This window comes from Montipora foliosa, chromosome 2 (assembly GCF_036669935.1).
Source record: "Montipora foliosa isolate CH-2021 chromosome 2, ASM3666993v2, whole genome shotgun sequence".
NCBI classification, from domain to species: Eukaryota; Metazoa; Cnidaria; class Anthozoa; order Scleractinia; family Acroporidae; genus Montipora; species Montipora foliosa.
The window spans coordinates 55,806,746-55,833,833 of NC_090870.1; the positions used below are offsets into that span (position 1 = coordinate 55,806,746).

At 40.4% G+C, this 27,088-nt stretch overlaps 3 protein-coding genes and 1 long non-coding RNA gene across 5 annotated transcripts in view; 1 reads left to right on the top strand and 3 right to left on the bottom strand.

Annotated features, from left to right (window-relative positions):
- Positions 1 to 4,334, bottom strand: part of LOC137993619 (P protein-like) — a 56,603-nt gene extending 52,269 nt beyond the window's left edge. The window contains exons 1-2 of one of the 2 annotated variants that reach the window (XM_068839574.1): positions 3,846 to 4,334; positions 1,599 to 1,656 (exon numbers count right to left, since the gene is read on the bottom strand). In XM_068839574.1, coding sequence (XP_068695675.1) covers positions 1,599 to 1,656; positions 3,846 to 4,111 — 324 coding nt within the window. In that variant the 5' untranslated portion in view covers positions 4,112 to 4,334. Of the gene's footprint in view, positions 1 to 1,598; positions 1,657 to 3,845 lie in introns of those variants that run through there. The other variant, XM_068839575.1, reaches the window with a different exon arrangement.
- A 5,784-nt stretch (positions 4,335 to 10,118) lies between these two features.
- LOC137993621 (uncharacterized) lies at positions 10,119 to 17,570 on the bottom strand. The gene is made up of 4 exons (XM_068839576.1): positions 17,394 to 17,570; positions 13,169 to 13,344; positions 13,001 to 13,080; positions 10,119 to 11,606 (listed from the first exon to the last, which is right to left on the bottom strand). Exons 1-4 carry the CDS (start codon positions 17,449 to 17,451, stop codon positions 11,489 to 11,491), a joined length of 432 nt encoding a protein of 143 aa, XP_068695677.1. The 5' UTR covers positions 17,452 to 17,570; the 3' UTR covers positions 10,119 to 11,488.
- A 90-nt stretch (positions 17,571 to 17,660) lies between these two features.
- LOC137993623 (uncharacterized) lies at positions 17,661 to 21,097 on the top strand. Its single transcript, XR_011121895.1, has 2 exons — positions 17,661 to 17,801; positions 20,586 to 21,097. It is a non-coding gene; the product is annotated as an uncharacterized lncRNA (long non-coding RNA).
- A 553-nt stretch (positions 21,098 to 21,650) lies between these two features.
- The window catches only part of LOC137993622 (hemicentin-1-like), a 41,725-nt gene continuing 36,287 nt past the window's right edge, over positions 21,651 to 27,088 (bottom strand). The window contains exons 30-33 of the mRNA XM_068839577.1: positions 26,288 to 26,410; positions 25,278 to 25,403; positions 23,871 to 23,991; positions 21,651 to 23,101 (exon numbers count right to left, since the gene is read on the bottom strand). Coding sequence (XP_068695678.1) covers positions 22,735 to 23,101; positions 23,871 to 23,991; positions 25,278 to 25,403; positions 26,288 to 26,410 — 737 coding nt within the window. The 3' untranslated portion in view covers positions 21,651 to 22,734. The remainder of the gene's footprint in view (positions 23,102 to 23,870; positions 23,992 to 25,277; positions 25,404 to 26,287; positions 26,411 to 27,088) is intronic.

The following is a 27,088-nucleotide window of genomic DNA, read 5'->3' on the forward strand; positions in this document are numbered from 1 at the left end:
GACCCTTGGTTTTCAGGACAAGTGAAGAATTACACATAATAGAGTTTCAGGAAAAAGGAAAGGAATTAGGAACTTTATTTAAGGATGTTCGCGCCCAAGACGTTCCCACATACAGATTTTTTTAAAACTTGCCACGCAGAAAGGTAATGATCTACTTTTGCCAAAAAGGCAAAAAAATGGGGGGTCACTGCATGTGCTTGTTTTCAAGATCATGAGGTGCACTTTTAGAAGCTTGTGTTATTTTAAGACAATCTTAGCTTACAACTGTCACCAGTAAAAAATGAAAGTGAAATTTAGATCAGGTATACGTACTCAATTCAACATAACTAAAACAAACTTTTGCAGCTGATGTCTTTGCTGAGGTGAAATAGACCTTGAAAAACGATACATATTAGTCTAAGAAAGAAAACTTCAGTCGCACTTCTCACCGACAGATTTTTTTAATTTGTTTTTTGTTAAAAGGGACAAAATCAGGAAAGGAAGTGATCTATGGAAAGAAAAATGGGGGTTACCGAGCATTCCTGAGAGAGTAAAATTGCTGCGAAGTTCTCAAAGTGATTGTCTATTCGCACTGTCACGCCATTGCGTGACATTTCCGAGAAGATCTGGGTCCACATCTATCCCATGATGCCACATGCTTTCACGTTCCATTCTTGTGGAAAATGTTTGCGCCTTTGGCATTGTGGTTTGCAATGCATGACGTGTGTGGCATGCAGGAAAAAATGCGCAGTAGCAATGGGCGCGAACATCCTTTAATATTAAAGTGTCTAATCTTCTAGTGCTGGAGCACTAATTGGGGACACAGTAAATTGAAATTAACAAAATCAATGCAAACCAAATCAAGTCAAATCAAGTTTTTGAGGAGAGGTGAAAACGGAGTACCCGGAGAAAAACCTCAGGCCGGATTAGACCCTATGACATCCATAGACACTGGTCAAAAGCTCACCCTATTGTCAGCTGCAAATTGTTAATGTCACACTACAGGGACACTTTGTCTAATGAAAATCATATTGAGCACCCTGGATGCACAGGAGTAACTAACGAACGAATTATCAGTCAAAGCGAATTTTCGCTCGAAATTTCGGAACGAATTATCAGTCAAAGCGAATTTTCACTCGAAATTTCGGAACGAATTATCAGTCATAGCGAATTTTTGCTCGAAAATTCGCGTCAACTACAACAATAGGCATTGCGAAAATTCAGCGACTTTTCTGCGAACTTTCGCGCTGGACAAAAATTTGCCATTTTTCGTCAAAAAGCCCCGAAATTCGCGCATTTCGTTGAATTAGGTTCTCATTACTTTTTCACAATACTGTAACTAAAAGTTCAACAGGTAGCAAGCATTCAACAAGTGTTACAAGTTCACAGGAGTAACTAACAGTTCAACAGGTAGCAAGCATTCAGCCAGTGTTACAAACCTGTCACAGCTTCGATTCATACCTGTGGGTGGCACTCTGATTTTTCACTTGTCTATTTGTGCAATACCAAGCAACTAACTTATCACCTTTCTCAAGGGCACATGATGCCACATACCAACCATTGCTGAATTCATTTTAATTAATCATTTACTGAAAAAAAAAACACATCGCTCAACTTACTGCAAATGTAACAGCCACCAGAAAGAAAAACCAAGGCTTTATCTTCTTGGAAGCATCTCTGGAAAAATAAAGTTAGAGAGAATAAAATTTAATGTATATAATTATTTGAAGTGCTGGTTAAAGATGGAAGGTAGAAGTGCATGAAGATCCTCGCCTTAACAGTATCTGGACAAGTGGCTTCATAGCTCAGTTAGCCGATCATTGCACCTGCATCATAGAGGTTATGGGTTAGAATCTGCCTGAAATATTCAGGTGTATATAAGTCCAGATAAGTGCAATGACCACTTCTCCCTTTGAACGTTAGAGGGCATCTAGGAAGTTAGAACAAAACATCAATATTTTCACCGAGTGCAATGTTAACATCTAATGGTATCTATTTTACTCACAATATAATTATTTATTATACATCCGATTCAACATTCTCAACTAACCAAAATTTCAAACCAGGATACTGTTACATGTACGAGTTCATGGGGGTGAATTCAAAATGTATGATCACGATTTCGCTTTCCAATAGCTTAGCTCACATTTGTCTATCAATCTTTTAAATGGCTGTATGTATCATTTTCATAAATTTGCATTTTTTCCCATATCTTACAGGTTTCAGATACAATTTAAATTGTGGGATATAGGGCACAATTTGCACTAAAGGTTAGTTAGGTGCACATAATTGTCACACTTAGAAGGATGCACTTGATGACACCGTTGAAAACCAGACATTTAATGATCAGCCTAGATTTCTCCAACATTAAAGTTGCCTAAACACCTTTCCTGACACTTAAAGCCATGATTTTCCCATTATTATCTTACGGATCCTGTACCAAGGGAACAACAAACTGTCCTCCATTTATTCTACACTGCAAGGACGGATCTAGGATTTTGGCTAGGGGGGTGCACATGTCAGACGGAAATGCACAGGAAGCCCAATCTTTATATGTTAGACAATGTATAATACATGCTTTTAAGAGGGATAGGGCTGTAGTATGATAGTAGCTTGACGATCGATGGAAAGGTCAAATGGCGGAAAATGGAATGACAATCAGGCTGTGTTAGCTGACCACTGCTACGAAAGCAAACTGGCCGCGCAAAAGATCTAACTATTTGGCAAGCATTCACTTCTGGCCACATTTTATTCCGCCAGAACTCCGAAAACTAGCAGTTTTAAGGCACAACGGACCGCTGCCTGTTATTTAGGTTTTTTATTTCGTTTGTAAATTTTAGAATTTTTTAACTAAAACGTTTTTTTTTAGGTAACCAAGGGGGGTGCACGTACAGACACCCAGTGCACCTCCTAATCCTAACCCAAACCCAATCACACTGTTGTAGGGATAATTATTGCAAAAATTATCACTACCAACCTGAGGGTATCATCAACACCTTTGTTTGGATGCGAATAGTAAGTTAATTTCCACCCTTTCGCGCTTTATAAAACCATGACGACGGTGGGAAAAATGAATGGACGCCAATAACTGGGTCCAAAAGAAATTTGTTTCAGCCTTAGACCACCCCTGAAGAAGACACTTGTGTGAAGGTTTTAAAAAACATTGGGTCTTTGCAAGTTACATTCATAGCAAAAAAAAACATAAAAAACATAATTTACTCACTTCTGGGCCAAAAAAAGAGAGCATTCCTCATGTAACATGGGTGCAAATTTCTAACACAAGTGCATTAATGTTTTGATTTTTTGTCTTCCTTTTTTTTTAATGGATATTATTAATAAGTTACTACGTGCTTTCTAGTGTAATTTGGTATGAATAAGCACTTGGAAAGTTTTCTGGCAATAAATTGCACGAGCCCGAATCTTGTTAGTCTGAAAAATTTATTTGAGCTTATTTAACTCAAAATCATGGGATTACCTCGTACTTATATTCTTACAATATGACCAAGTCGGAAAATAACATAATACTCTTTGTTTGTCCACCCCAAATTTTGCATTAGCATTCTTTCCTGTTTCTCTTGGGACTTTACAATCGTCCCAAGAGAAAACAAAAACAATGCTTATGGGGGGACGAACAAAGAGTATTGTGGTATCTCCCGCGTGAACGTTGCAGTGCGATCTCTAATGAAAAACTGCAAATATCATCACGTAGATTACATCTGCATAATTTTAAGACGATTACAATTAAGCCTCTAGCCAGCCAAGGCAGACGTATTTCTGCCGGTCGATTCTTTCCTCCGCAGATTTCGCAGACGTTATAAACGACTGCCGGAAATACGTCCGCGTTGGTAGGTTAGCCTCTGGCTCACCTAAGATTTCGCCACTTTGACACTTCACCCGCCTGATAGCTTGAAGAACTTCCGCGGAAATCAGGCGACATCGACACCAGCTCGTTTGTGTCTGCCGCCGTTCCATAATGGTTCTCGTCCGTTATCAATGGCGTTATCTCTGATGTCTCTGTATTTTCACGTTGTAGTATTTCGTCCCGTGGGCTCAGTGATCGCGGGGAAAGAAAAACAGGGCTATCCGACTGGCATGAACGCAGCGCAGGACTCGAACTTAGGGCATCAGCCATATCAAACCGACTATTGCTCAAGGAGTTTATAAAGAACTTGAACCCTAGAGTCTTGGATTACGTTTGTATCGAAAGGTAGATAACAATTTGGTCGATAAATTCCTAGCACTTCGTTTATACCCAACAACGTCGAACACAATTCTAGGAAGCAACCGTTTTTTTCCCCCTATTAACCCCTATGGGGGGATCCAGCCTCGAGACGGTCTCCCGCACCAGCTGGTATGGCGGCCCAAGCTCGCGTTACGCGCGAGACGTGACTGTCAAAGCGTCACGTCAGCGACAGCACAGTTCCAGACAATTTGTTTTTTTGTTTTTTGAGTTGGTTTCACGACAAAGGAGTAAAGAAGCGAAAAGTTATCAATGAATGAACAAAATAAAGTAACTTAACTTACCTTGTTTATTTTGCTTTGTCTTTTCGAACTTTTTAAAACTGTTTTGGGACTGCGCATAACATTGCGACTTTGGAGATGGCGGCGTTTCACGCCGGCCATTTGAAGAGAGGCAACAAAGGCCGCTTTTTGTGGTTCAAGAGCTTTTAAGTGCAATCATGATAAGGTATATACTCCATGATAATCTTCTCGGTTAAGAAGGTGTTGTTTTTGGAGCCCGCCCCAGTCCTTTCGCAGAAAATGATCATTTAAGCCGAAATTGCCCTTTGCCATTCATTTATCATAATGTTACGAAGAAACGAGCACGGGGACCCCCCCCTTTTTAATGGTTTTATTCACTCGTAATAGGTACATGGAAAACATATTTTAAGGAGAAAAAAGTTGGATAGTAGAAGTTGTAATATTTACAAGTAAATCACGTGAAACTGCATTTGGAATCCAACACTGAGTGCAAGGTGATGACTGTATCGGTCCAATTTGCTTACATTTCGGTGAAAGATTGAGCAATTTAAAATCACTTTACTTAAAGATCATACCCCGGACAAACAAGTGGGTTCAAGTTTTCGGTAATATTAAATAGCTTTTGCGACATAACAACAATTTTTCCGGTTGATCTAGTTTCGAACGCTAGTCGCGTAATAACACTTAGAATAAAGGGCATGCAACGCGAAAACAAGCACGTTGACCCCATATTTTTATTGTATTTTTTTAATGTCTTGTGCATGAATATCAATTGTGCTAAGTTTGATAAAAATCTGGATAGTACGTCATTTTCAAGGGAATTACATTAAGCACGGAAGCACGCGCATTAATAGCGAGCTTAGGCACGCGCGTTTTTGAGACGCGGACGGCAACCGGAAGAGAACATTTCGCGTGGCAGGACAGTGGTTTCTCCTAGATTTTTATACTAATCATCTCTAATGGAGAAAAGATACTTAGCACTATAAATGTGGTTGAGTGAAGACAAGTTGAAAGGGAAATCAGGTCACTTCCGGTTGCCGTCCGCGTCTCAAAAACGCGCGTGCTTAAGGTCCCTAATAATTAATTTTTATTAGGAAAATAACACAGACAGCGGTGATAAACATTGTATTCCAACGCATTTTTATAAAACTTGACGAAACTAGCATACGAAACGTCAAGTTTTATAAAATGCGTTGGAATACAATGTTTATCACCGCTGTCTGTGTTATTTTCCTAATGAAGCTACGATGGCCTAAAAACAAGAGTTTATACGATACTAATTAATTTTTATTTTTGAGACGCGGACGGCAACCGGAAAAGAGCGAACCAGGACAGTGGTGTCTCCTAGCTCGCAGATATTTATACTAATCATCTTTAATGGACAAAAGATCGATACTAAGCAATGTAAATGAGGTTTGGTTGTGGTTGTGTGAAGAGAAGTTAAAAGGGAAAGCAGGTCACTTCTGGTTGCCGTCCGAGTTGATAAAAGCAAGGTGACACACGCTAACACCAACCCAGTGTGGCCAACACATCACGGATGCGCACCGGGTTGTCGTTAGCGTGTGTCACCTTGCTTTTATTGCTGTTGTTTGAGAGGCTGTCGTAATCTTTCTAAGACGAAGTCAAGGCTGGACATAGCGATTCAAATGTACTCGAAAGCCTTTTTCCCGCTAAAAAGCGAGTTCGCTGCGCAGTTTTTCCCTCCAACGAAAAGAGCATAGTCTGTGTTCCTCCCTGTCTGATCAGCTTGCTGAAAGCATTATCCTTTCGGATCGAATGAAAAAGATTTCGTAAACATTTCTGGACCAGACAGTTGTCCGCCGAAGCTTGTGCTCGTCTTTTCGACTACGGGACTGAAATTAGGGATCTTGCCCGTGTGCAATTGACATATATAACTTTTCGCTTCTTTCCTACTTTGTCGTGAAACTAACTCAAAAAAACCAAAAAAATTGTTAATACAACATTGTTGTCGCTGACGTGACGCTTTGACAATCACGTCTCGACAGAAAGTCAGTGTGGGTTTAGAGCTAATCGAGGAACCACAGACATGATCTTCGTCCCTGCGCCAAATTCAGGAGAAGTGCAGGGAGCAAAACATGGGACTCTACGCAGAATCCATAGATCTTACTAAGGCCTTTGATTCGATCAGCTGAGACGGGCTCTGGACGATCCTTGCAAGATTGGGATGCCCTCCAAAGTTCCTGAACATACTGCAACAGTTCCACGTAGGTCAGATGGAGCAGTTGAGGCAAAGCGGCGACCTTTCCGTCCCCTTCAGCATTGTCAACGGCGTCAAAAAAGGATGTGTCCTCGCACCAACGCTCTTCGCAATCTTTTTCAACATGATGCTCAGAGAAGCCAAGGACGATCTCACAGAAGGGATTTATATACGGTTTCGAACGGATCGGAGTGTCTTTAACCTCCACAGACACATGGCCCACCGGCAAAACTCTTGAGGAAGTGATCCTAGAGACTGCGCCCTTCTTGAACACAGTGAAATAGCCCTGCAAGCAGTTGTCAACCGCTTTGCAGATGCGGCAAAGGCCTTCGACCTGACAATCAGCCTGAAGAAAACCGAAGTACTGTACCAGAAGCCTCCACGTGGAACCTACCACCCTCCAAGCATCAGCACTGGAGGAAACTTGCTGAACACCGTTGAGCATTTCACATACCTCGGGAGCGTTATCTCTAATGATACCACTGTCGCCAAGGATGTGGACAACCGCTTAGCGAAAGTTAGCAGCTCCTTTGGCCGTCTACAAAAGCGTGTATGGAAGGATCACTCACTGCGCCTCGCAACAAAGATCCTGGTCTACAGAGCAGCAGCGGTCACCCCTCTCCTTTACGGTTCCGAGGCCTGGGTTCTGTACCGGAAACAGGTGCAGCTTCTGGAGCGCTTTCACCAACGATGCCTCCGGTCCATCATGTTCATCCGGTGGCAGGACTATGTAACTAACAACGAAGTCTTGGAGCGAGCCGACATTACGAGCATCGAGGCCATACTTCTGACCAGACAGCTACGCTGGGCAGGCCACCTGTCTCGCATGGAGGACACGAGATTGCCCAAAGCCGTGTTCTATGGAGAACTGCGCCAGGGCAAACGAGACAGGAGCGCCCCTAGAAAGCGCTTTAAGGATCAGCTAAGGCGACGGCTTCGTGCAACCGAAATCCGGAAAAAGGTTGGGAAAGCAGAGCCAGAGAAAGGGTTAGCTGGAGGGCACTGGTTAAGCAAGGCTCGGAAGCATTGAGACAACAAGGAAAGAGACTGCGCAAGAGAGACGTAGAAAGAGGAAGGCTTCAGCCTTCCGAAGCCCCCCTGCCCAAGGATTCCCATGCCCAGGGTGTCAACGAGTATGCAGATCAAGGATAGGCCCTCACAGCCACCAGAGGGCTTGCCGTCAGGGATCACCTTCCCTTTCATCCTCGGACTTGAGGAACCAGCCATCAATAATAAAAATATTTACAATATCTATACAGGCAGGGTAACCATTTCAGTTGTACAACTGGTATCCATATGGGACCTTTGAAACTAATAATAACAACTGTAAATAATACAAAAATATATAATAGGAAATCAAAATAATAAAAATAAGAAATATGCACTAACATTCACTATTAAGAATCATTGCACCTTTGTAATAAAATCCACGTTTTGAAATTTTAGCCGTGTTCTTTCTGGTAAATGATTAATAGGTAGCCATAGTTTTTAACGTCAGAAAAAGATTTGTTTCGTTATTCTTTCGTGAAATGAAGTTTATTTGGAAAGCCAACAATATTTCAATTTATTGCTACGACTTACTGATGCGCAGATTGTTTACATTACTCATTAACACGAAGATTTTTCAACAAGATATCGCTTTAATCTAACCCAAAATCATGCATTCAGATAGTAAAAAAACTATATATATATTAACCTTTTCCTTCGCGTTTGTGTTTGTGAGCATTATGATTTGCGATAATTAAGGTTCACCTGTTCGCAAGTTTGTTTTTGCATCTCATCATGTTTAGATTTTCAATTCAACGAACTCTGTTTTGATTGGCCAGTCAACCCTCTTTTCTTCGACTTTTTATTTTCGGCATTAGTCCTGGGAAAATCCACTTTCAGCGTCTTCAATACCACCCAACTCAGTGCCCTCCGTTTTTGTGAAACATGTACCACAGACAACCCACTCACGCTCACGGAGCGTCTAGTTCTTACAATACGGGTAGAATCGGAAAATTATGTCATTGGCCTGGTAAGATGTGTTACCGAGTCATACGATGACCGGGTATTGCATTGCGTGCAACGAAAACAAAAAAACTCGTTTCCGGTCACGCGTACAATGCTTTACTGCATATTCCCTCGTAAAACTGTCGCATAGTGCGTCCGTGGATTGTAGTGGTCACCGCGACTGCCTCTGAATGAGGGGTCCCGAGTTCTAATCCTATTTGAGCTACCTTCTACGAGGCAAAGAAACGTTACGTATGCGTATGCACAGTACAGCCACAGCGCGAGCCCCCCTCCCCACCCCCCCCCCCCCCCAAAGAGTCCAAAGTCCAAAAACGGAGTCTAATCCTATGCTTTATTATAATGCAAGCCTGGTTGTACAGCTGTGAGGATATACATAATTTTTAATTTACCATTATCGTATAACCAGCATTGCATTATTATTTTGTGACCAAAATGGAGAAACAGCGAGGGAAACAAAGCGTTTTATGTCAACCAAAAAGTTTTGGGACTTGAGAAACGCCCCGCCCCCAATCCCAGCTCCACAGACGCCTAAAACGTACAAGTGATGCACTACTTCAATAAATCGAGTACAAAGATCAGTCGAACGGTGCTTAAACACTATGACTCCAACGACTACGCCTAAAACAAATATAGACTGAATCCGGAACCATTAAAAAAGGAATAAACACCAAACTGAAACGATTTCTCAAAAATTCCCTCCCGATACAACACACGTCCTATTTCTTGTCTAACATTTTTGCATTGTCGTCTTCAACACCAGAGTGCTGAGGCAAACTTTCTTCGGCCACCAAACCAAAACGGTGGTATAACAAATTACAAGTTAACAAATTCATTTTCCTGTCTATGAATAAGAGGCAAATTTAAAATGGCCATCCAGTTCTCAGTTTTACACCCTGATTTTAAATAGTTTTAACATTATATTGAGCTTTCCAAAAAAATTGTAGATCTTTCAAATCCCGTGAGGTTGTTTCAATAGGGAGGTTACACAACAGGACGGCAGAATGACGAAAAAATGTCGCGCGAGACTGTGCATTACCAAACTTACGCGACATTTTTTCGTCATTCTGCCGTCCTGAGTCTTCCAGCTGTCCTGTTGCATAAGCTCCCTAATAACAAGGGTGTGGACGGCAAGGTAACATTAAATTGAAAGGGCGTTTCTACAGGGGTATACACTGTCTTCCCGTTTGTTGTCAACAACATGAATCTTTATTGACTTGTGTAAGGACAATAATACTCCCACGCCCTTCCCCCTCAAAAATACTTAAAAGTCTTTAGACTTTGGCTATAAGCCTAAGTGCACCTACAGCCACGTCCCCGAATGACATACATCCCACAGGTGGTCTAAACAGCAACAGTATTATTATTTAATAACTTAACATTAACAGCTACATGAGGACAGTCTTGAAACACAAATCGACACAGTGGGTTGAGTTCTGCCAGTTCTAAATAATTGTTAAAACTGACTTTTTATGATTTCAGTCTTTAACTGTTACGATTAATTATTTTTACATAATTATGATTGACGTATGTTTGGCACCTAGAACTCTGCTTTGAACTAGTTCCTTACATTAAAATATTATTTGTTTTAGATAGTTAATGGCTACCTCAAGAAAGGTAAGGAACTTCATTTAAGTATCTAGTCTTCAGCACCGGAGCACTAAGTCTTGGTTTGCACCCACATGAAACGGTAGCCATGTTGGATGGCAATACAATGCAATAATTACTTTTCTCATAATTTGCATAATTTGCACGTTCTTGCCATCCAACATGGCCCTCGTGATGTCAGGTGCAAACCATCAATAGGCCATTTCCGAGTTCGTGTCTGCCTCCTCTTCAAACCGAGTCTAAGTGCGAAGTTTTTGTGATAGTAATTAGTTCCACTTTACATATGAATGAAAACTAATTATTATAAGAAAAACTCTTCACAGAGGCAGACATGAACTTGGAAATGCCAAGGTTAACTATCAATAGAGTTATTTCAGTAGAGTTATGACTTGGAGTTAGAGTTAACGAATTCCAAAATCTTGAATTCAGGATTTTGGCCGTCCAAACTCTTGAATTCAGGATTTTGGCAGTCCAAAATCCTGAATTCAGGATTTTGCAAACTTACAGTAACTCTAACTCTACGACACAACTCTATGAAAATAACTCTAAGAATAGCTGTCCCCGCAAATGCCCTACTGGGGACACTAAACTGAAATCAACAAATTAATGCAAACCAAATCAAGTGTTGGTTTTCGAGAATCATGAAAATGAAAAATTTTGTGCATGAATTTCAAGAAGCAAGAAGAGATCTCCTCTTTCCAGCATATTTCACACTTGCGACAATCACATCCGAATTATTCAACACTAGCCATTGGATTTGGAAATTTAAGTCAAGATGAGTAGCTTCTCTTTTCATTTCTGGGCCAAGTTGTTTAGAGGTAAATTAGCAAGAAACCAAAGGGTGTGTACATTTTATGGACCAACTATTCTATTAATTTCAGTCTGGTTTTGGATTAACACAAAAACAAAAAGACTCTTTCCCACATAAACATGTATTTTTAAAAAACCCATGGGTTTTGACGTTGGTGACTTGGGAAAAAACTCACAGAGAAGTCTTAAAAAAAAAGTAGCAATGTGGTTTATGTGGAAAAGGTAATCCCGAAAGTATGGGGCTTTAAAGTAATTTGAATAAAATTTACTGTCTTTTTTTATTTTGTTTGTTCAAATACCAGAAAAATAGTAAATGAGAAAAGATGTTGCTAATTAAGCCTTGAATAACTTGGCAGGATTTGGTGAAAGCCTTGGAACACTTTACTTTGGCCATCTGGCAGTTTTCTTGTCATACAGCGTCATGTCCTCATCTTCTTCTTCCTCTGCAGCATCAAGTGGCTGAAATTCAGTCTCCCCTGTACCTTGAATAACACCATATCTGGAAAATGGTAAAGATTACAAGAGAGTTGATAACAGCCAAATTACCACCTTGAAAAGACTGACTGACTGATGTTTCGAGTGTAAGTTCCTAGTTGAGGAATGATAATTTTTGTGGGTTGTTTCAAGTTTATATAGGGGTTTGATGCATCTTTTCTATTAATATATTTTTTTAACATCACAAAGATGTACTCTGGAGTGGTTGCCCAGTTGGTAAAGAGAGAGAAAACTGGCACCACTTACAGCAATGGAATAGTTCCCAACTACATATGTCTACATCTACTGTACATCTAGATGTTCCAGCACTTAGGAAAGTCCCTTTTACACTTATGGCTGTTTCTGCTTAGGTGGCCTCACCTACGCCACCTACGCCAAGCCAGCCACTTCTGCTGGAGAGAACAGGACAGCCACAACACTGGGGACTCCATCCCCTACTACCTATTCTGGAATAACTGTGTGGGTTCTTTAACGTCTCACAGGGAACTTATGAACATGGAGGACAGGGCCTACAGCGTATAGCAAGAGGAATTTGAAAGTCTAACCATTTGCAGATGAAATTACAAAGGTACCACTTTCTTGGCAGTAATAAGATCCTCAGTGTTGATCTGGATAGGGTTTCGAACCTGCAACCTCCCGCATGACAGCCCGAGCTCAAGCAACTGAGCCACCAGTGCATGGTGTAAGGCCTAAACAACCAGCAATGCCTCAATTTGCTCTGACAAAGAGCTAACACTTGAGGCATCAGCCAGTCAATCTTGTCAAGGTGGCAATTTGACCTTAATCAACTAATCTACAAGTAGGCAATGGAAGAACGTTAACAGTGTGTCATGGCCAACAAATTGGAATGTACATGGGCAATGGAGGTCAAGACTGTCTACGGGTTAATACCATAACAAAAACTTGGTCATGTAGGCCCCGCCTAAGTTTCTGTCGGGAATTGTAACCATGCAGGTTACTTAACCAATATCAAAAATACCATAATACTCTTTGTTTGCTCTCCAAAATTTTGCCTGAGCATTGTTTCCATTCTCTCTTGGGACCATTATAAGTCCCAAGAGAAAATAAAAACAATGCTTATGCAAAATTTTGGAGGGACAAACAAAGAGTATTATGGTATTTTTGATATTGGCTAATCTCCCCAATTAATTTTTTTGCAAAAAAATGTTGAGAGACACGCTTACGAATACAGTTATTCCCCTTCTCCAAAAACAGCAAAGAGCACTAAGTCTCACTGTTGGTCCAGAGCTCTGTCTGGAGCTTTAATATCTTTACTCTCTCACAAGTCCAGCGATAGATTTGTGCAGCAGTTAAACCATGCACAGTTATTTCATAATAATTATTTCCGTAAAAAGTATTGTCATTAAGTACATGTATTATATAATAAAATTAACTTACTTTTTGGCCTTTCTTCTGCCTTTTGTCTTTACTGCCCTCACAATAAAATAAATCGCAACAACTGCACTGATGGCAATGGCCTACAACAGAAATGTTTTTCAAATAATGTTAAGCTGGCTCTGAAGAAACAAGATTAACACTATTTTCTAGTCGCTCAGTCCCACTTACCACATACAATGATCTCTGCAACAGACCACTATTATCATTGAATAATTTAAAATGTCGGTCTGCATTGTCTGTTGAAGTTACATTTGCGACTGTTGAGGCTGTGGAGTTCAAACTGATTGAAACAACTGTTGAAGCTAGTGTTGTGGTTGTCTCATTGGTGTTATTTAAGGCTTCACCTGCATTACAGAAGACAGAAACATAATTTATTTAGTGAAAGTGATCCATTTGTAGGCCTCCATCACAATGATACAAAGAAATGTACATAAATTATATAAGTAGATCTTGTAAAGTCACAATTAAATCATACTCTACAAGCATCCTTTCAGTTTCTGTTGCAGTCTTTTTTTCAGTCTTTGTAATACGATGATGATAATAATAACATTTGATGATGATGACAACCAGATGTATCCAGAGTGTGTGCGTCATTGCGTCCTGGGACGCACTCGTTTTCAATGATGAAGTGTGTATCGATCGCTTATATTTGTTTACTCTTTTTTTAACACCTCAAGTGTTGTTAAAATAAATGATGCTCTTTTACGGAAAATTGAGATTCAGTTCTCTTGTTTTTGCTGTGGAGATCTAGATCATTTATCAACTGGAGCCAACAGTTCCTACAGCATACGAATTCCTCGAGACGTTTTCAGATGTGATCGATGGAGCTTTGAAAGCCCATACATTTTGATCGATGAATCAACAGGCATCACAGTTTCAAAGAAATAGATCATTTTAAGTACATATTCGTGGGGCAGGATAAGACTTCAGAAATCTGAAAGGGTACTGCAGCAGCAATTAAGAGGCAATAGATCGAATATTAATTATTGAATATTAATTAGCTGGACCCCCAAAATTTATCAACGGACCCCCAAATTTTTCAAAAAGGGGTCCAGAGGACCCCCAAATTTGAAAACCTGGATACATCTCTGTGACAACAAAAATAAAAATAATACCTCGATGGAATTATTTTGATTTCTGGGTGAAAGTAGCCCTGAGAAGGACTGTTGGCAGTCGTCAATGACATTTCAACAACCTAAGTGGAAGTCATCTTCAGAGTCAAGTGACGGCTGAAAATTCAAAACGAATGTACACTGTACATCTACATCATGCTCTGGTCTGTGTTGTGATTAGTTGTATACAAACGTAAAATAACCTACATTAAACTTCTACCTGCGCCAAGTACAAATGATTACTTAACAGAGGACCTTAAGGACGTTCGCGCCAATTGTTTCTGCACATCCTTACTGCGCACGCAAATGCACACGCCACGTCATACACGAGCGTGCACGCTAAGTAATAAAATGAGAAATGATAGGGCAAAAGGCCATTGCTATAGCTTTGCCTGGATTTAATGCTCTTGGACATTCGGTGACCCCTGTTTTTCTTTCCAGTAACAGATTTTATTAACAATTATCTCCACGTTGTCCAAAAATGAACAAAAAATCAATGTGGGAAGTTAAAAAAATTTTAAGATTTCTGCTCATGGGACATCAAATCCTGCCATCTTGTGGCTGCAAGGCGCATGAAACTGTGGTCGCTAAATGCGAACTTGATCTTTAATTAAGGAACCTCACCAGTTGACTAAATTCACTTAATAAGTCCACTTAAACAATATTTGGCAGAGAAGATTTCACTTCAAAGATTTAATTGCAATATATTTGGGTTTACAGACACTGGCCTTATTCGCTAACGAAGCCCGATTTTGTCACATTTTGGCTGTTTTTCCGGGCATGTTCTCCCCAAAACGAAGTCGGTGACCCCCCATTTTTTTTTACATTTCTGACATAACTAACTCATTATCTTACACTGGTAAAAGTTTCAGAAAAAAATCAATGTTGAAAAATTTTCGCGCGAACGTCCTTAAGTACATGTACACACAACTTTTTAAATTTCCAACCATCACTTGACCCTGAAGATGGTTTCCGCTCAGGTTGTCGAAACGTCAGTCAATCTCAACAGTCCTTCTCAGCACTACATGACTGTACTTCCACCCAAACGATCAAAATTAATTCCATCGAGGTATGCACATGTAACTCTAGGGTTCAAACCATTTTCTATAAAAATGATGATGATGAAGATAATGACAAGGATAAACTATAAGATAAAAATAAGGACAAGGTAAATTATAACACGGTTCTTTACATGTAAGTCTCAAGATTGTACACAAAGTTAAAGGAGAACTGAAGGCCAAAATCAGCAATTTTTCCAACATTGTTTTTGGAAAGCCTAACATAAGCAAAGTTACCGGTAAGTGTGTGATGTTATTTCTCCTCGTTTTCTGTTTTTTGCAAGAAAATTAAGTTCGAAGTTGGGCTTTTCCCACTGTTTCTGCCTTTTCAGGGGGGCTCAAAAACTAAATCAGCACCCAGCTGTGACGTATGATATGGCAAACAGAGATTTTGTAATCGAGAGAAACAAGTGCTGCTGAGGATATTCTCTTCGTTGTTTTGCTGTTTCTTTGCGGACTCAATATTTACGACAAACATCAGTAAAAAACACTGCTTCTATATTGGGCGCTCTCGCATGTCTTCCCCATATCATATGTTATAAACTGCAAAAATGACCACTGACTCCTCTGTTCTGAGCCGGAATGCTGATGGCCCAAAATCGGAATAAAAACATTTTTTTTGAAGTGGAAAAATGACGGACATGCCAGAAAAAAAGTTGAAAACATTATTGTGCATGGGCTACAGTGTAAATAAAAAATACTTATTTTTTTGCCTTCAGTTTCCCTTTAAGCGCAAGTACTCCACCAGCTGGAGATACTATAAATCAAATCAATAATATCAGTTGAAAGCAGATTAAATGAAGTGATAACATGGAAAAAACAAAGTATCTAAAAGAGCCTTCTGAAGCAGACTACAGAACCAAGAAACTCAACCCACAATGTGACGTTGAGTCCAGGAATAGAACAGTCTTGGCAATACTGGTTGAAGGCAAATGCTCCCACTAGATTGAGAACAGTGGGGAAGCGACGAAGAAGGAATAGGGGGAAGAAAAACTGAATTGTGAGCAAAGCGAGCCCAGCAGTTTACTGGGAGTGGCTTGCTTGAGGAGCCTAGTCCCAGGCTTCCCTCCCATCCAAGCACCAACCCTGTGTGCATCTCCATCCATTACCAGCTAATTGAATGGTGTTAGATAGAGAGGAAGGTCAAACATTCTTAAAATGGGTGGCTCTATTGAAATGACAGATAATACAAAGTATTTAACTAGGAGACAAGCTTTTTTGCAATACATGTATGTGGTGATGAAAGGTTTGTAGTGAAAAGATCTTCCATATATGAGCCAAGTTAAGTTTGCATAAAGGAATAATAATTATTTAATGTGATGACATACATGTCAACCATTCTTGTTGCTGCACCAAATGAACATGTATTGGCTGTTGACACAAGGGCTTCTTTTGTTCAGTGGTTGACAAATTTAAATATCAAAAGAAATTTGAGGAAAATGTTTGTAAGCAGTGAACACTACCATTTTGAAGTTCTAATAATGTAATACTCAGAGAAGGGGAAAGTATTTGAGTTTTCTGATTAAGGATCAAATATTATTGTTTGTCACCCAGAAGAAGCCTTTATTCTGTGGTCTTTTCACAAGATATAACAGCAAGCGAGTCATTCAAGGAATGCAGTCACATGTTAGAATAACACACAACAAATGGGTACTTCTGTTGGATTAATTTAACAACAACAAACCCCTGACAAATGGGGTTCATCTTGCAATGAAACAAACTAATTAATGTATCATATCAAACGCGTGCCCTAAAGGAGACAGATCTTAAAGTAGAGTATATGGAATTTCACCTAAGGTAAACTAAGCTCAACATCTTCAACAAGACTTCTGATGGTAATCTGTCAGTCTTCTCAGCTTCATAATGCAAGGTCACAAAAACTAAATGTTTTATTTTAAAAAAACACAAACTTGCATACGTGTAGAAATTAAGTCCCGCCTGTCGTAAAGTGAAGGCAAATATCAATTCTTCGACGCTATTGGAACATTGATGAAATATTAAAAAAATATCTTAGCGATAGTATATTCCCGCTAACAAAAAATACTACTTGCTCTCCGATTTTAGAGGAATATTAATGTCTTTTTTCGGTGTTAAACGTATCATAAACCAACCAGTTAAATGATGTATCATTAAACTGCATTAAATCGTCGTTCACATGCAGTAGTCGTAGCAGCTAAGATCGTAACCTGCTATTCTTCACATGTACTCTGGCATGGTACCCACCTGGAGAAAGAACAAGAACGAAGAAGACGATGAATATGTTTACCACGCGCCAGTCCATCTTGTTCCACTTCGAGGAATAGTTTTCACGGCCCTTTGGCTCAAAATTAATAGTCACAAGACATCTAAAATTGACAAATGACACAGAATTTATGCAAATGAACAACACTTTTTAGGTATGCTAGGTAACCACTCCTTAATATCGTTTTTAAAGTTCGCCATGAACAACCTCGTTCCCAGGGTCTCTCTAGAGAGACCCTGGGAACGATGCTGCGTCGCGCTATGTGTTGCAGAACTCTCCTGTGTCCACTTCCGCCTTTCTCTTACATTGCGTAAAACTGTGTTTACAGGAAATATAATTTTGCTGTTAAGTCGCTTTTGTTCTCACACTGACGGTGCTAAACCACAAAGGTAAGAAATAACTAAAAAGAAGTGAAGCTACTTTCATTATTTTCAGTTTAAAAATAGATGTTTATACTTGCCATCCAAGATCCTAAGCGTACGAACAAACCGAACGGCAAAACGAAACTGGCAAAAAAAGTTTAACATAAGGAGCTCCTCTCTCTCATCGTGACACTATCACCAGCCGCGATCCTGCGAGTCAAATTTTTCGTCCCATGCCGAATGGCTGCCCATATATCAGGCAACCTGTTTTTTTTTCTTCTGCCTTACTTTCTCAAAGGTTTAAAACATCATTCATTAAACAAAGGAGCTAATCAAGGGGACTTAACTGATTAGCGTGTAATGTGAAGTGCTAGGTTTCTACCCCATATGAGCCATGAGAGCGTTAGCCCTACTGATGGAAATGGGCCCACACAAGGACAGAGAAAAACTCTGACCAGGGTGGGAATTGAACCCACGACCTTAGGGTTAGATCTCCGCCGCTCTACCGACTGAGCTACAAGGTCAGACGAGAGCAAGCCGTGGGAACTGAAGATCTTAAAGTCACGGCAATGAACATGTACTTTAAGATCTTCAGTTCCCACGGTCTGCTCCCGTCTAATCAAGGGGAGCCTCTATCCCAGAACTCAACCCTTTCCCGAGTACCGTATATTTACAGAACACCTCCCTTAGAAGATTCCCCCCCCCCCCCCCCATTTTGTAAGAGCGGATCAAAATAAAGCTATCTCACCGTCAAGGAAAATATGATACTTGTTGCGGGAAAAACCTGTTCCTAAAAAGATATTTAATTTAAAGGAGTCAGTCGAGATAGACACTCCCCTTAATAAGCTCCGGTTAAACATCACAATTGAAAAATCATTTAATATTTTATTTACCGGAGTGAACATTAACTTTCTTTCAATGCAATCTTTCAATGCAATCGACCACAAGTTACCTAGAGCTCAGTGGCAGAGTATCCGAACTAATTGCAGCAATCGAAAAGTCGTAAATTCGAATCGTGCAAAGGAGCACTCGGATTTTTCCGAGTATCGCCGAGTCACCATCGGAAAATTACATCTCTTCAAATTCTAGCTTGTTTTAAGTCTTCCCGGCATGAATCACGAGAGTTCTACCAAGGGCAATTATTATTTGTCGTTTTCTTAAGTTCACAGATATTAAATGATTGCCTTCTATGATTAGCTCCACGAGTGGGTGTGGGAACTTGAGAATTTTAGCCTAGCTAAATTTTCCAAAATGCAATCCATGCCATCCGCAACAGTAGAAGACATTGAATAGTATTAGTGTCGTAACTCAGCCTTAATTTAACAAACTACATCATTATTTTTGGTTTCTCTTGATTTAAATTCATTCAAGTTTCCATAGTCTACAAAGTTACTATTAAAACTAGGGTGACTGAGCCCCTTCATTTAAGTTGAAACGCATGCGCTTAGTGCGGGAACCGATCCTTAGAAAAGAGAGCTACCACTCTGTCCTTCTCTCCAAGAAAACATGTAACTTTTATGTAAAAATGTTTTGTTGGTGAGAAGGGCGAAGTGGGAGTTCTCGGGGATTCCTTTCTTAGTTTTGGCGGTGTTTTCCTCCCAACCCTACCCTGCATTTTTTAGTGTGTAGTGTCATAGGTACCCCAAGCTCACGGAGTATCGTTGTTGCGTTACATATATTTTATAAGGGTTTGTATCAGGAATTTAGCGATCGTTATTTAGGGCATTAAAATAGAAATAAAAATACACCACAATTTCTCACCTTGCCTCCTTGTCTTATTTATGGTATGTTCTTAGCATTTCTGGCCCTTTCAGCGCCATTCTAGGGAGTTTTGGTTCGAACGAACCTACAACCCACGGGAATAGCGCTGAAATGGGCAAAGTACGCCACAAAAACACTGATAAGGTATCTAGAAGACAAGGTAAGGCATTTTTGTTTGATTCATGTTCTTTAGTTGGACTCCTAAACACGCCGGTTTGCAAATTCCCATACAAACGCTTATAATTTTAACTGATCGTGATACTCAAATTACATTGTTAGCTTGGGGTACCTGTGGTAGTGTTTATTAATCTTTGAGGGGCGTAATTGACAGAATCAACCTCGCTAAATTACTAGTTAACAGCCATTCACCGAAGTGGAGGTGGCTAGTGATGAATAGCTACTGAGGTGAATAGATGTTTTACTATATACTAGAACAGTGAGACAATGGAGCACAAAAAGATGAATTTATAACTCATTTATTCCTGCAACGATTACAATATTTTTGGGCGCAAATCTCGCGTGAGTTGCTTGGGGGTGAATAGTAAAGGATAACAGAGTTAGAGTAGCCAATCTGGGCGCGCTTTAAACGCTATCCACTGTTTTGGTGTATACTAATATATATTATTTACATTTGCCCCGAGTATAAGGCCATCCTCTTTTTTTTCTCCGGTTAGCGTCGTCCGACCGACCCATTGTTCTGGCATTTTCAAAACTGAAAAAAAAAAAAATTAACGACGTAGTTAAACCATTTTTATGTCGCATAAGAATTTCGGTGGTTGATTCCTTTTCCCATGTTGTCTTAATTTTACAATAACACCAACCACTTTTTCCGCCATATTGATTTTGGGTTCGTGTCTTGTTGTTTCCAGGCTGGGGTACCAGGCCTCCTATTTCTGAGAGTTCCTCGAAATTCAGTCTCATTCGACGCTAAACGAAAAAAAGGGAGATGGCCAAAGCAATAGACGTCTCCTTCGTTTTGACTGTGCACTACCTTCTTTGTCTCTACAATTGATTGGAACTAAACTGTGTTCGTACGCTTTTTATTGAAAGAACAATGCCTTTCGACACACTTTCCCTCAAATGTCCCTGTGGTTACATCAAACATGATGTCGTGTGTCTGGGCGAATGGCAGAACTACGGCAAGCGGATTCTCCGATTCTGTGGTGGGCTGTTCGTGGTGGATTCGAGTGGTAGCGGAGTCAAGTGTCTTAAGTGTTCTAAGAACGTCAAGGAAATCGAATTCCACTGTTCCTTGTGCAGCAGACAGACCACCATTGGCGTGGAGTATCGGCTGAAGAAGGGAACTGTATGCGCAGTCTCTATGCAGATGTCGGTACACAAAACAATAGTGTTTTCCAATCAATATTAAGCGCGTTGTTGACGTCATTAATTGGCTGCGTGCTATCAAGCAGCACAAGCTATTGAATCAGTAGGCAGCTCTATTGTCTCAAGGGTTTCGGCACATTTTTTTCTCCTAATTAAGAATTCTGCCTGAAAGCCAAATTGAGTAAATAACGATTGAGATTCAGGTTAAGTAAATAAAGCGGGGCATTACCGATAAACTTGCAGTGGTGTTATCTTGAGAAACGAAAAGTAATTTCTGGGAATATCACGAGGGAAACAGGTAAGTTGTTATTCGCGGTGCAAAGTGTTGGTGTTACCCAATAACATGCATGGAGTCATGCTCTATACAAAATTATGAAAGATAGAAGGGATCCACACACTTCCTCTGGACAATTTAAGCAATATTTGTCACTTCCAGACCCCTGAAAAATTCAGACGGCCTCAACGGGATTCGAACCCATGACCTCTGCGATGTTCTACCAGCTGGGCTATGAAGCCACTCAGTTGGGAGCAGGTCAATTTGTTGCGCTCAAACGACTAATGAATGAAATGTATATCTGAAGTGCGGATTGTAGCGCGAGGATGACTTCTATCTTTCGTCTGTAACTTGCACTTCAAATAACTTTTTCTTTCGTACAAACGTACGTTGAGATTCGAAAGGCATCCGATTAACCAAAATGACTAATGAAATAAACAAGGTGACCGACACAATCCGACTAAGAGGTTAAACATTTCAATACTTTTATAGCCAGCAAGGTTCAAGATCGCACCAATAGTTCAGTAACAGTATATTTACAACATTTTCCACATTTACGACTACACGAGGTACAAGGGCGACTGAAATAAGCATACACGAGAGTTACATATCTGTCGCCAGCCTCTTAAAGAATGTTGACAGTCGTCGGTGTCCCGGTAGGACACGAAAGGTGCGCATGACAACCCCTGACACGAATACGAAGCAAACTAACAAAGACGAGGAAGATGTGCGCATGCGTGTATTCAAAGCTCTACTTTTTACCCTTTGACGTCCAAACCGGCCAAACTTAGTATTTTACTCTGTCTAACGCCAGACGATTTTACTCTTCATTGGGTAACCCTTGGGAGGCAATGGGTTAAGAGAACAACACCAGTCATGACGGTCTCAATTAAATGTAAGTAAGAAACATTTTCGGGACCTCTTCATGACTGCGAACATAATTGTGTTACTTCATATCTTCCAATCGCATGAAGTCAAATGTTTGCGGTAACGAAAAAGGGACCTCACGGGAGTTTAAATAAAGATCTCTAAGTTAATAAGCTCGTACACAAAAGGAGCATTTTCGAGTTGTCTTTACCCATAGTCAATAGGGGGAGATTGGTTTTGAAGCTCGGCAAACATCAAAGGAGCAAACAAAGATGCCAAGATTTAGGTTTTATGCAAGAATTACGTAACCAACACGTTTCTATTGGTTAGTTCCTCAGTACGGAGTAAACAACTATTGTGTTTTGTGCACGGTCAAGGCCAAAAAAGAGAACAAAAACATACAACAAAGAAATTTGTCGGGTTTCATAACAATTCCCCTCCATTTACTATGCTTTACCTCAGGTTCCAAAACGAGTCAAGTGCGAAGTTTTTGTGACTGTCATTAGTGTTACTTTTTCTACGATGAAAAGAGTTTTTTTAACTGAGATTTTGCACTTCGATTCGTCTTGAACAAGAGATTTGGAAAATGGAAATGGTTTATTGCATAATTCCTAAGTTAATTTTGTGTCGACTGTTTTATAAATTTGCAATTCAGCTTTAGGGGCGTTTAGTTGTTCCTTTTATCCCTGTCCCGAAATACTTTTATCAAAAAAAAAAATGTTATTTCAAATCTCAAAAACTAAACCTAGATACATCTATATATACTGTGAAGACAGTCCTACAAGCCAGCGTTCCATCTATATAAAACAAATCTGCAGTGACACGAAGCTGGTACATTCCCGCCTTTTCTAGTTTTTGTTTGGTGTAAATCATAGCCTCGTTTGCAAACAACTTGATACCGAAGGGAGAGGGCTGGACAGTGAATGTATAAGAAAATTGGAAATAGTACTGGAGTGCGGTCATGTACGACGGAAAAAATGGGATTAAACGCGCAATGTCCGTATTGGCGGGAACTTCAAGCGGCAGAGGGAGCACCTCTTGACGGATGGCATGAGTGGCACCACAGTAGCCTGCACTCGAGCACTGGTTCACACAGAACCTGAAACGATAAAAAAAGAACACTATTTGAACGTGGTGTTGAAGAAAATTTCTTTAAAAAAATACAAACCAGCGCTTTAGCAAGAAACTTAATTTACTTGAAGAGTACAGTTTGTGGGACAATGACGTATCTTTTCTGTATCAGAGACTAGTTCAAAAAATCTGAGAGACTTAAAACTGTCATACGTTCTCTTCTGGTTTTAGTCCGCGGTTCAAAAATGCCTCGTGGATTGGACACTTGGAATTTACGAACCGTTCAGACTAATAAAAAGAGTTTATCACCAAAAAAGGTTTAGAGGCTTCAAGAAACACTATGCGTGAAAAGCCTAAATCGTATAAAGGTTTGTTCCAAATTTCGCGATGTAAATCGCAAACGCAACGACGAGATAGAAAATTAAAGACGAAGAGTCGATCAGAGGATCCGTTCGGTGTACCATTGAAGGTGAGTGCCCCAAAGCCAAAACCAAGGAAATTTTACCATATCCAGCTCTGTTACTGTACAGAAAACGCACGAAACGAATAAGAATGTTCCGCGATAATGTACACTTAGTTATCTAATTGTTGGTAATTTGTACAGTTGCATCACCAATTACGTTTTTTTTTATCCCGGGCGTCACACAAAAACTGTCTAAACTCGTTAAAAAATACTCCGCCATACAACACACGAAAACACGCGTAAAACTCGGGTTGTATTGCTTTTGACTACGATTAGCTTAGCCCAGTAAATTACAATTAAAGCGCTAGTTCGTCAAAAAACAGTTTGCTCTTACCCGCTTCCGTCTTGATGGTATTGTTGAGGGCACGAGGAAGGAAGACATTGATAACTGCCTATGGTATTGTAACAATGATTCTGATAACAGGGTCCATTCGTTAGGGCACATTCGTCCACGTCTGAAAGCAAAAAGTGTCAATGCCATTACCGGTACCGTTACAAGTGAATGGCAAAAGATAAACAAGGGAAGCCCCCAAGGATTTTGCTTCGGACTACTCTTGTGGAACATATTCCAGGATGACTTGTTCTTTTCCATCAAACATTGCGCATGCCTACTATCTATGTACGCCGACGATCATCAGTTGTATTCATCAGGAACCAGGGCCAGTGACATGGAAAGAATATTAAACGATCAAGCGCAGGTTGCAGCCTAATTGGTATTCCGACAACAAACTTCTAGCTAACAAGGAAAAGTTCCAGGCGATGGCGCAGTGGTGAGAGCACTCGCCTCCCACCAATGTGGCCCGGGTTCGATTCCCGGACCGGACGCCATAAGTGGGTTGAGTTTGTGTTGGTTCTCTTCTCTGCGTGGAGGGTTTTCTCCGGGTTCTCCGGTTTTCCCCCCTCAGCAAAAACCAACATACAGCTGATTCCAGCTGGCTGTAAGCTGTGCTCCAAGGTCACACATGGACCGTATAGCGGCTGCCAGAGGCGCCATTGTATGCTTTCGGTTCGACCTTGTTGAGCTGTGTCGTTGCTGTACTTTGCGACGGTGATTAGCCGCGATAATTAATACGTTTTGGGTTATTTACTCTTGGGACTGTATCATGCTTCAGTGAACTGGATGTCCATTGTTTTAATGCAAATATTCCCCAAAATGAACTGTATTAGGGGAATAGTGAAAATAGCGAATTATCTAAAGGTCCGCCAAGTCACGGCCAATCATTTCGCGATTGAAGACCACAACGCATCTGATTGGTCCGAGAGTAACCACACGAGGGATTGTTCGTGCTAAATGCAAAATCATGGATCGGACACGGAACGCTATGCCGCCATGGTTCCTTTCACAAAAAAAGCAATCTAGCAGTAACCGCGCATCTAAAATTGAAATTGATGGGACGCATTCCATTGCAGATCGAGACTTCTATTTATGGGCTTCTGACTCTTGTCGTGCAAACAAACTACAGGTGGCCTTTAGTTTGCTTCCTTGCTATTGGTGGAGAGAATGGCGCGAAATTCACAGCCATCGCTAAACGTTGCTGTTATGCAAATAAAAAAGGCTGGTGACGAGATTATGGAACTACTGAATTTGATGGTGGTGATGGTGTATTGTACCCCATGTACCAGTGAACAAGGTGCTGCGAGATCTTCTTGGGAAAAATGACAACTTTGCGTTATATGTAGGACTAAAGATATAACCATGTCAATTTCGACATTTAAAAAAGATCAGTAAGAAACTTGTTACCTTGACATTTCTTGCCGTTAGCACTGAGGTGGTATCCAACTGGACATTTGCATTTGTAACCACCAAGAGTGTTGACACAGGCAAACTGACACGAGTTTGTACTGTTGGACTGGCACTCGTCAGTATCTGACAGAATATAGATATAAGCAATAAAGATAACAAAATTAATAGAATTGAAAGGCTAATAGATTGGAAGGATATAGGGCTGTCTGAAAAGCCTTTGTTTCTTTGAGCCACTGGCTTCTGTAAACCCTAGTTTTTAAAACAGATTTTAAGTCAGTACTTTCAGCTCTCACAGCAGCTGTCGTGATTACTTTAGAAAAAACAATGGCACAAAATTTATACGACAGAAACAATGAACCCCAACCCTTACACTAAACACAGTACAGCTGTGTCCTATACCGACCCAGTGAAATAAGAGGTTGCAAAGAGTGGTTTTCACTGGCGACGCAAGGTCATGCGCAGGCATAACAGCTCTCATTTCACCGTAAAAACGGCCTCGACGCAAGCGAAAACACGAGCACAAGGATAAAAATGTTTCCATTTCTTGTGCTTGCCCTTGCGCGTGCCTTTTCCTTATACCGTGTAAAAACGAAACAAGGCATAAGTACAAGTAAATTTACAACTACTGGACGTGTCTGGCCAATTAAAAAACTAGTTTCAGATTCCCCGCGTCTGAGTATTTGAACAAAAGAGCGTCTGTTTACATGTATGTCGATGTTCTTTTTCACTTAGCATGAGCCATTTATGTTTGCGCGTGTGCTTGCGTTGCCAGTGCTTAAAGAGCTGCGTGGTTTCTGGCAATCTCGCTATTGCTATACTAAACTTAAGTTGTCCACGCCGGTACTTTGAGCCAAAACGAAACCAACTATGACACGGAGTAAAGGAAATGGTGCATGTTGACACCGCTGAATTAAGAATGAAATTTATGGCTTTGTCAGCCTCAAATAGATACCATTTTGCCTTTTTTTATGGAATACTATATTAACGCATTCAGTTTTATTTCTCACCAACACAATCTTGTTGATTATCAGCCAGGCGGTATCCGCGCGCACAGGAACATTTGTACCCATGCGCCGAAAAGTCACAACGCTGTTCACACATCAAGTTCTCGAGGGCGCAACCGTCTACGCCTACAAAATAAAAATAAAATTGAAAACTAGAATTACACATATTTCGGTTAAGTGCGTTCGACGATAGAGCACCAATTAGGAATTCTGTCCTCAGGGATTTTCTCCATTCTGACTTTGCGAGATCGCAGTCGGAGATGTTCGATAACAGCCAGGTGTTAATATTTAACCCGCCCCCCCAATTAGTCTCCTGGGTAAAATTAGACTCCAACAGGGGTAGCCAAAATGGGTAAGAGCTCAGTGTCAAGACACAAAAAATGAATTGCAACATTAACATAAATTTAAAAGCATATAATGGTAACACCTATAAAAAAAGGGAAAATTGTATTAAAAAAACCTAATGAGACGATATCAAAGGAATGTAACGATGATGTTTCAGCCCTTTTAAATTTTTGGGCGGTTTTTTAAAATACCGTGTATAACCTTAAAAGAAGTTGGTGATATTTCTCCAATTTCAACCCCGTTTATCCTGGCTTAGACACAACAAAAATTGCCTTGAGCACGAATATGATTCTGGTTAAAGAAAATAAGGCACTGTTTCCTTCAACGAGGTTCAAACCTCCCGGATAACAAGCTTTCGCTTCCATCATGGAATCTTTATCAGGTGACGGAGTTACACGTGTTGTCACGTGATTTATACTGTGAATCACGTGACTAAACGTCCCGGAAAATCGCGGGGAA

What these genes read in the sequence shown, in the direction of transcription:
- LOC137993621 (XM_068839576.1), bottom strand. Translation starts at nt 17,451, where the DNA reads ATGGACTGGCGCGTGGTAAACATATTCATCGTCTTCTTCGTTCTTGTT. An exon ending in CGTTCTTGTTCTTTCTCCAG is followed by an intron (nt 13,345 to 17,393) that starts GTGGGTACCATG and finishes TCTGTAATGCAG; the next exon opens with GTGAAGCCTTAAATAACACC. An exon ending in GGCAGAAGAAAGGCCAAAAA is followed by an intron (nt 11,607 to 13,000) that starts GTAAGTTAATTT and finishes ACCATTTTCCAG; the next exon opens with ATATGGTGTTATTCAAGGTA.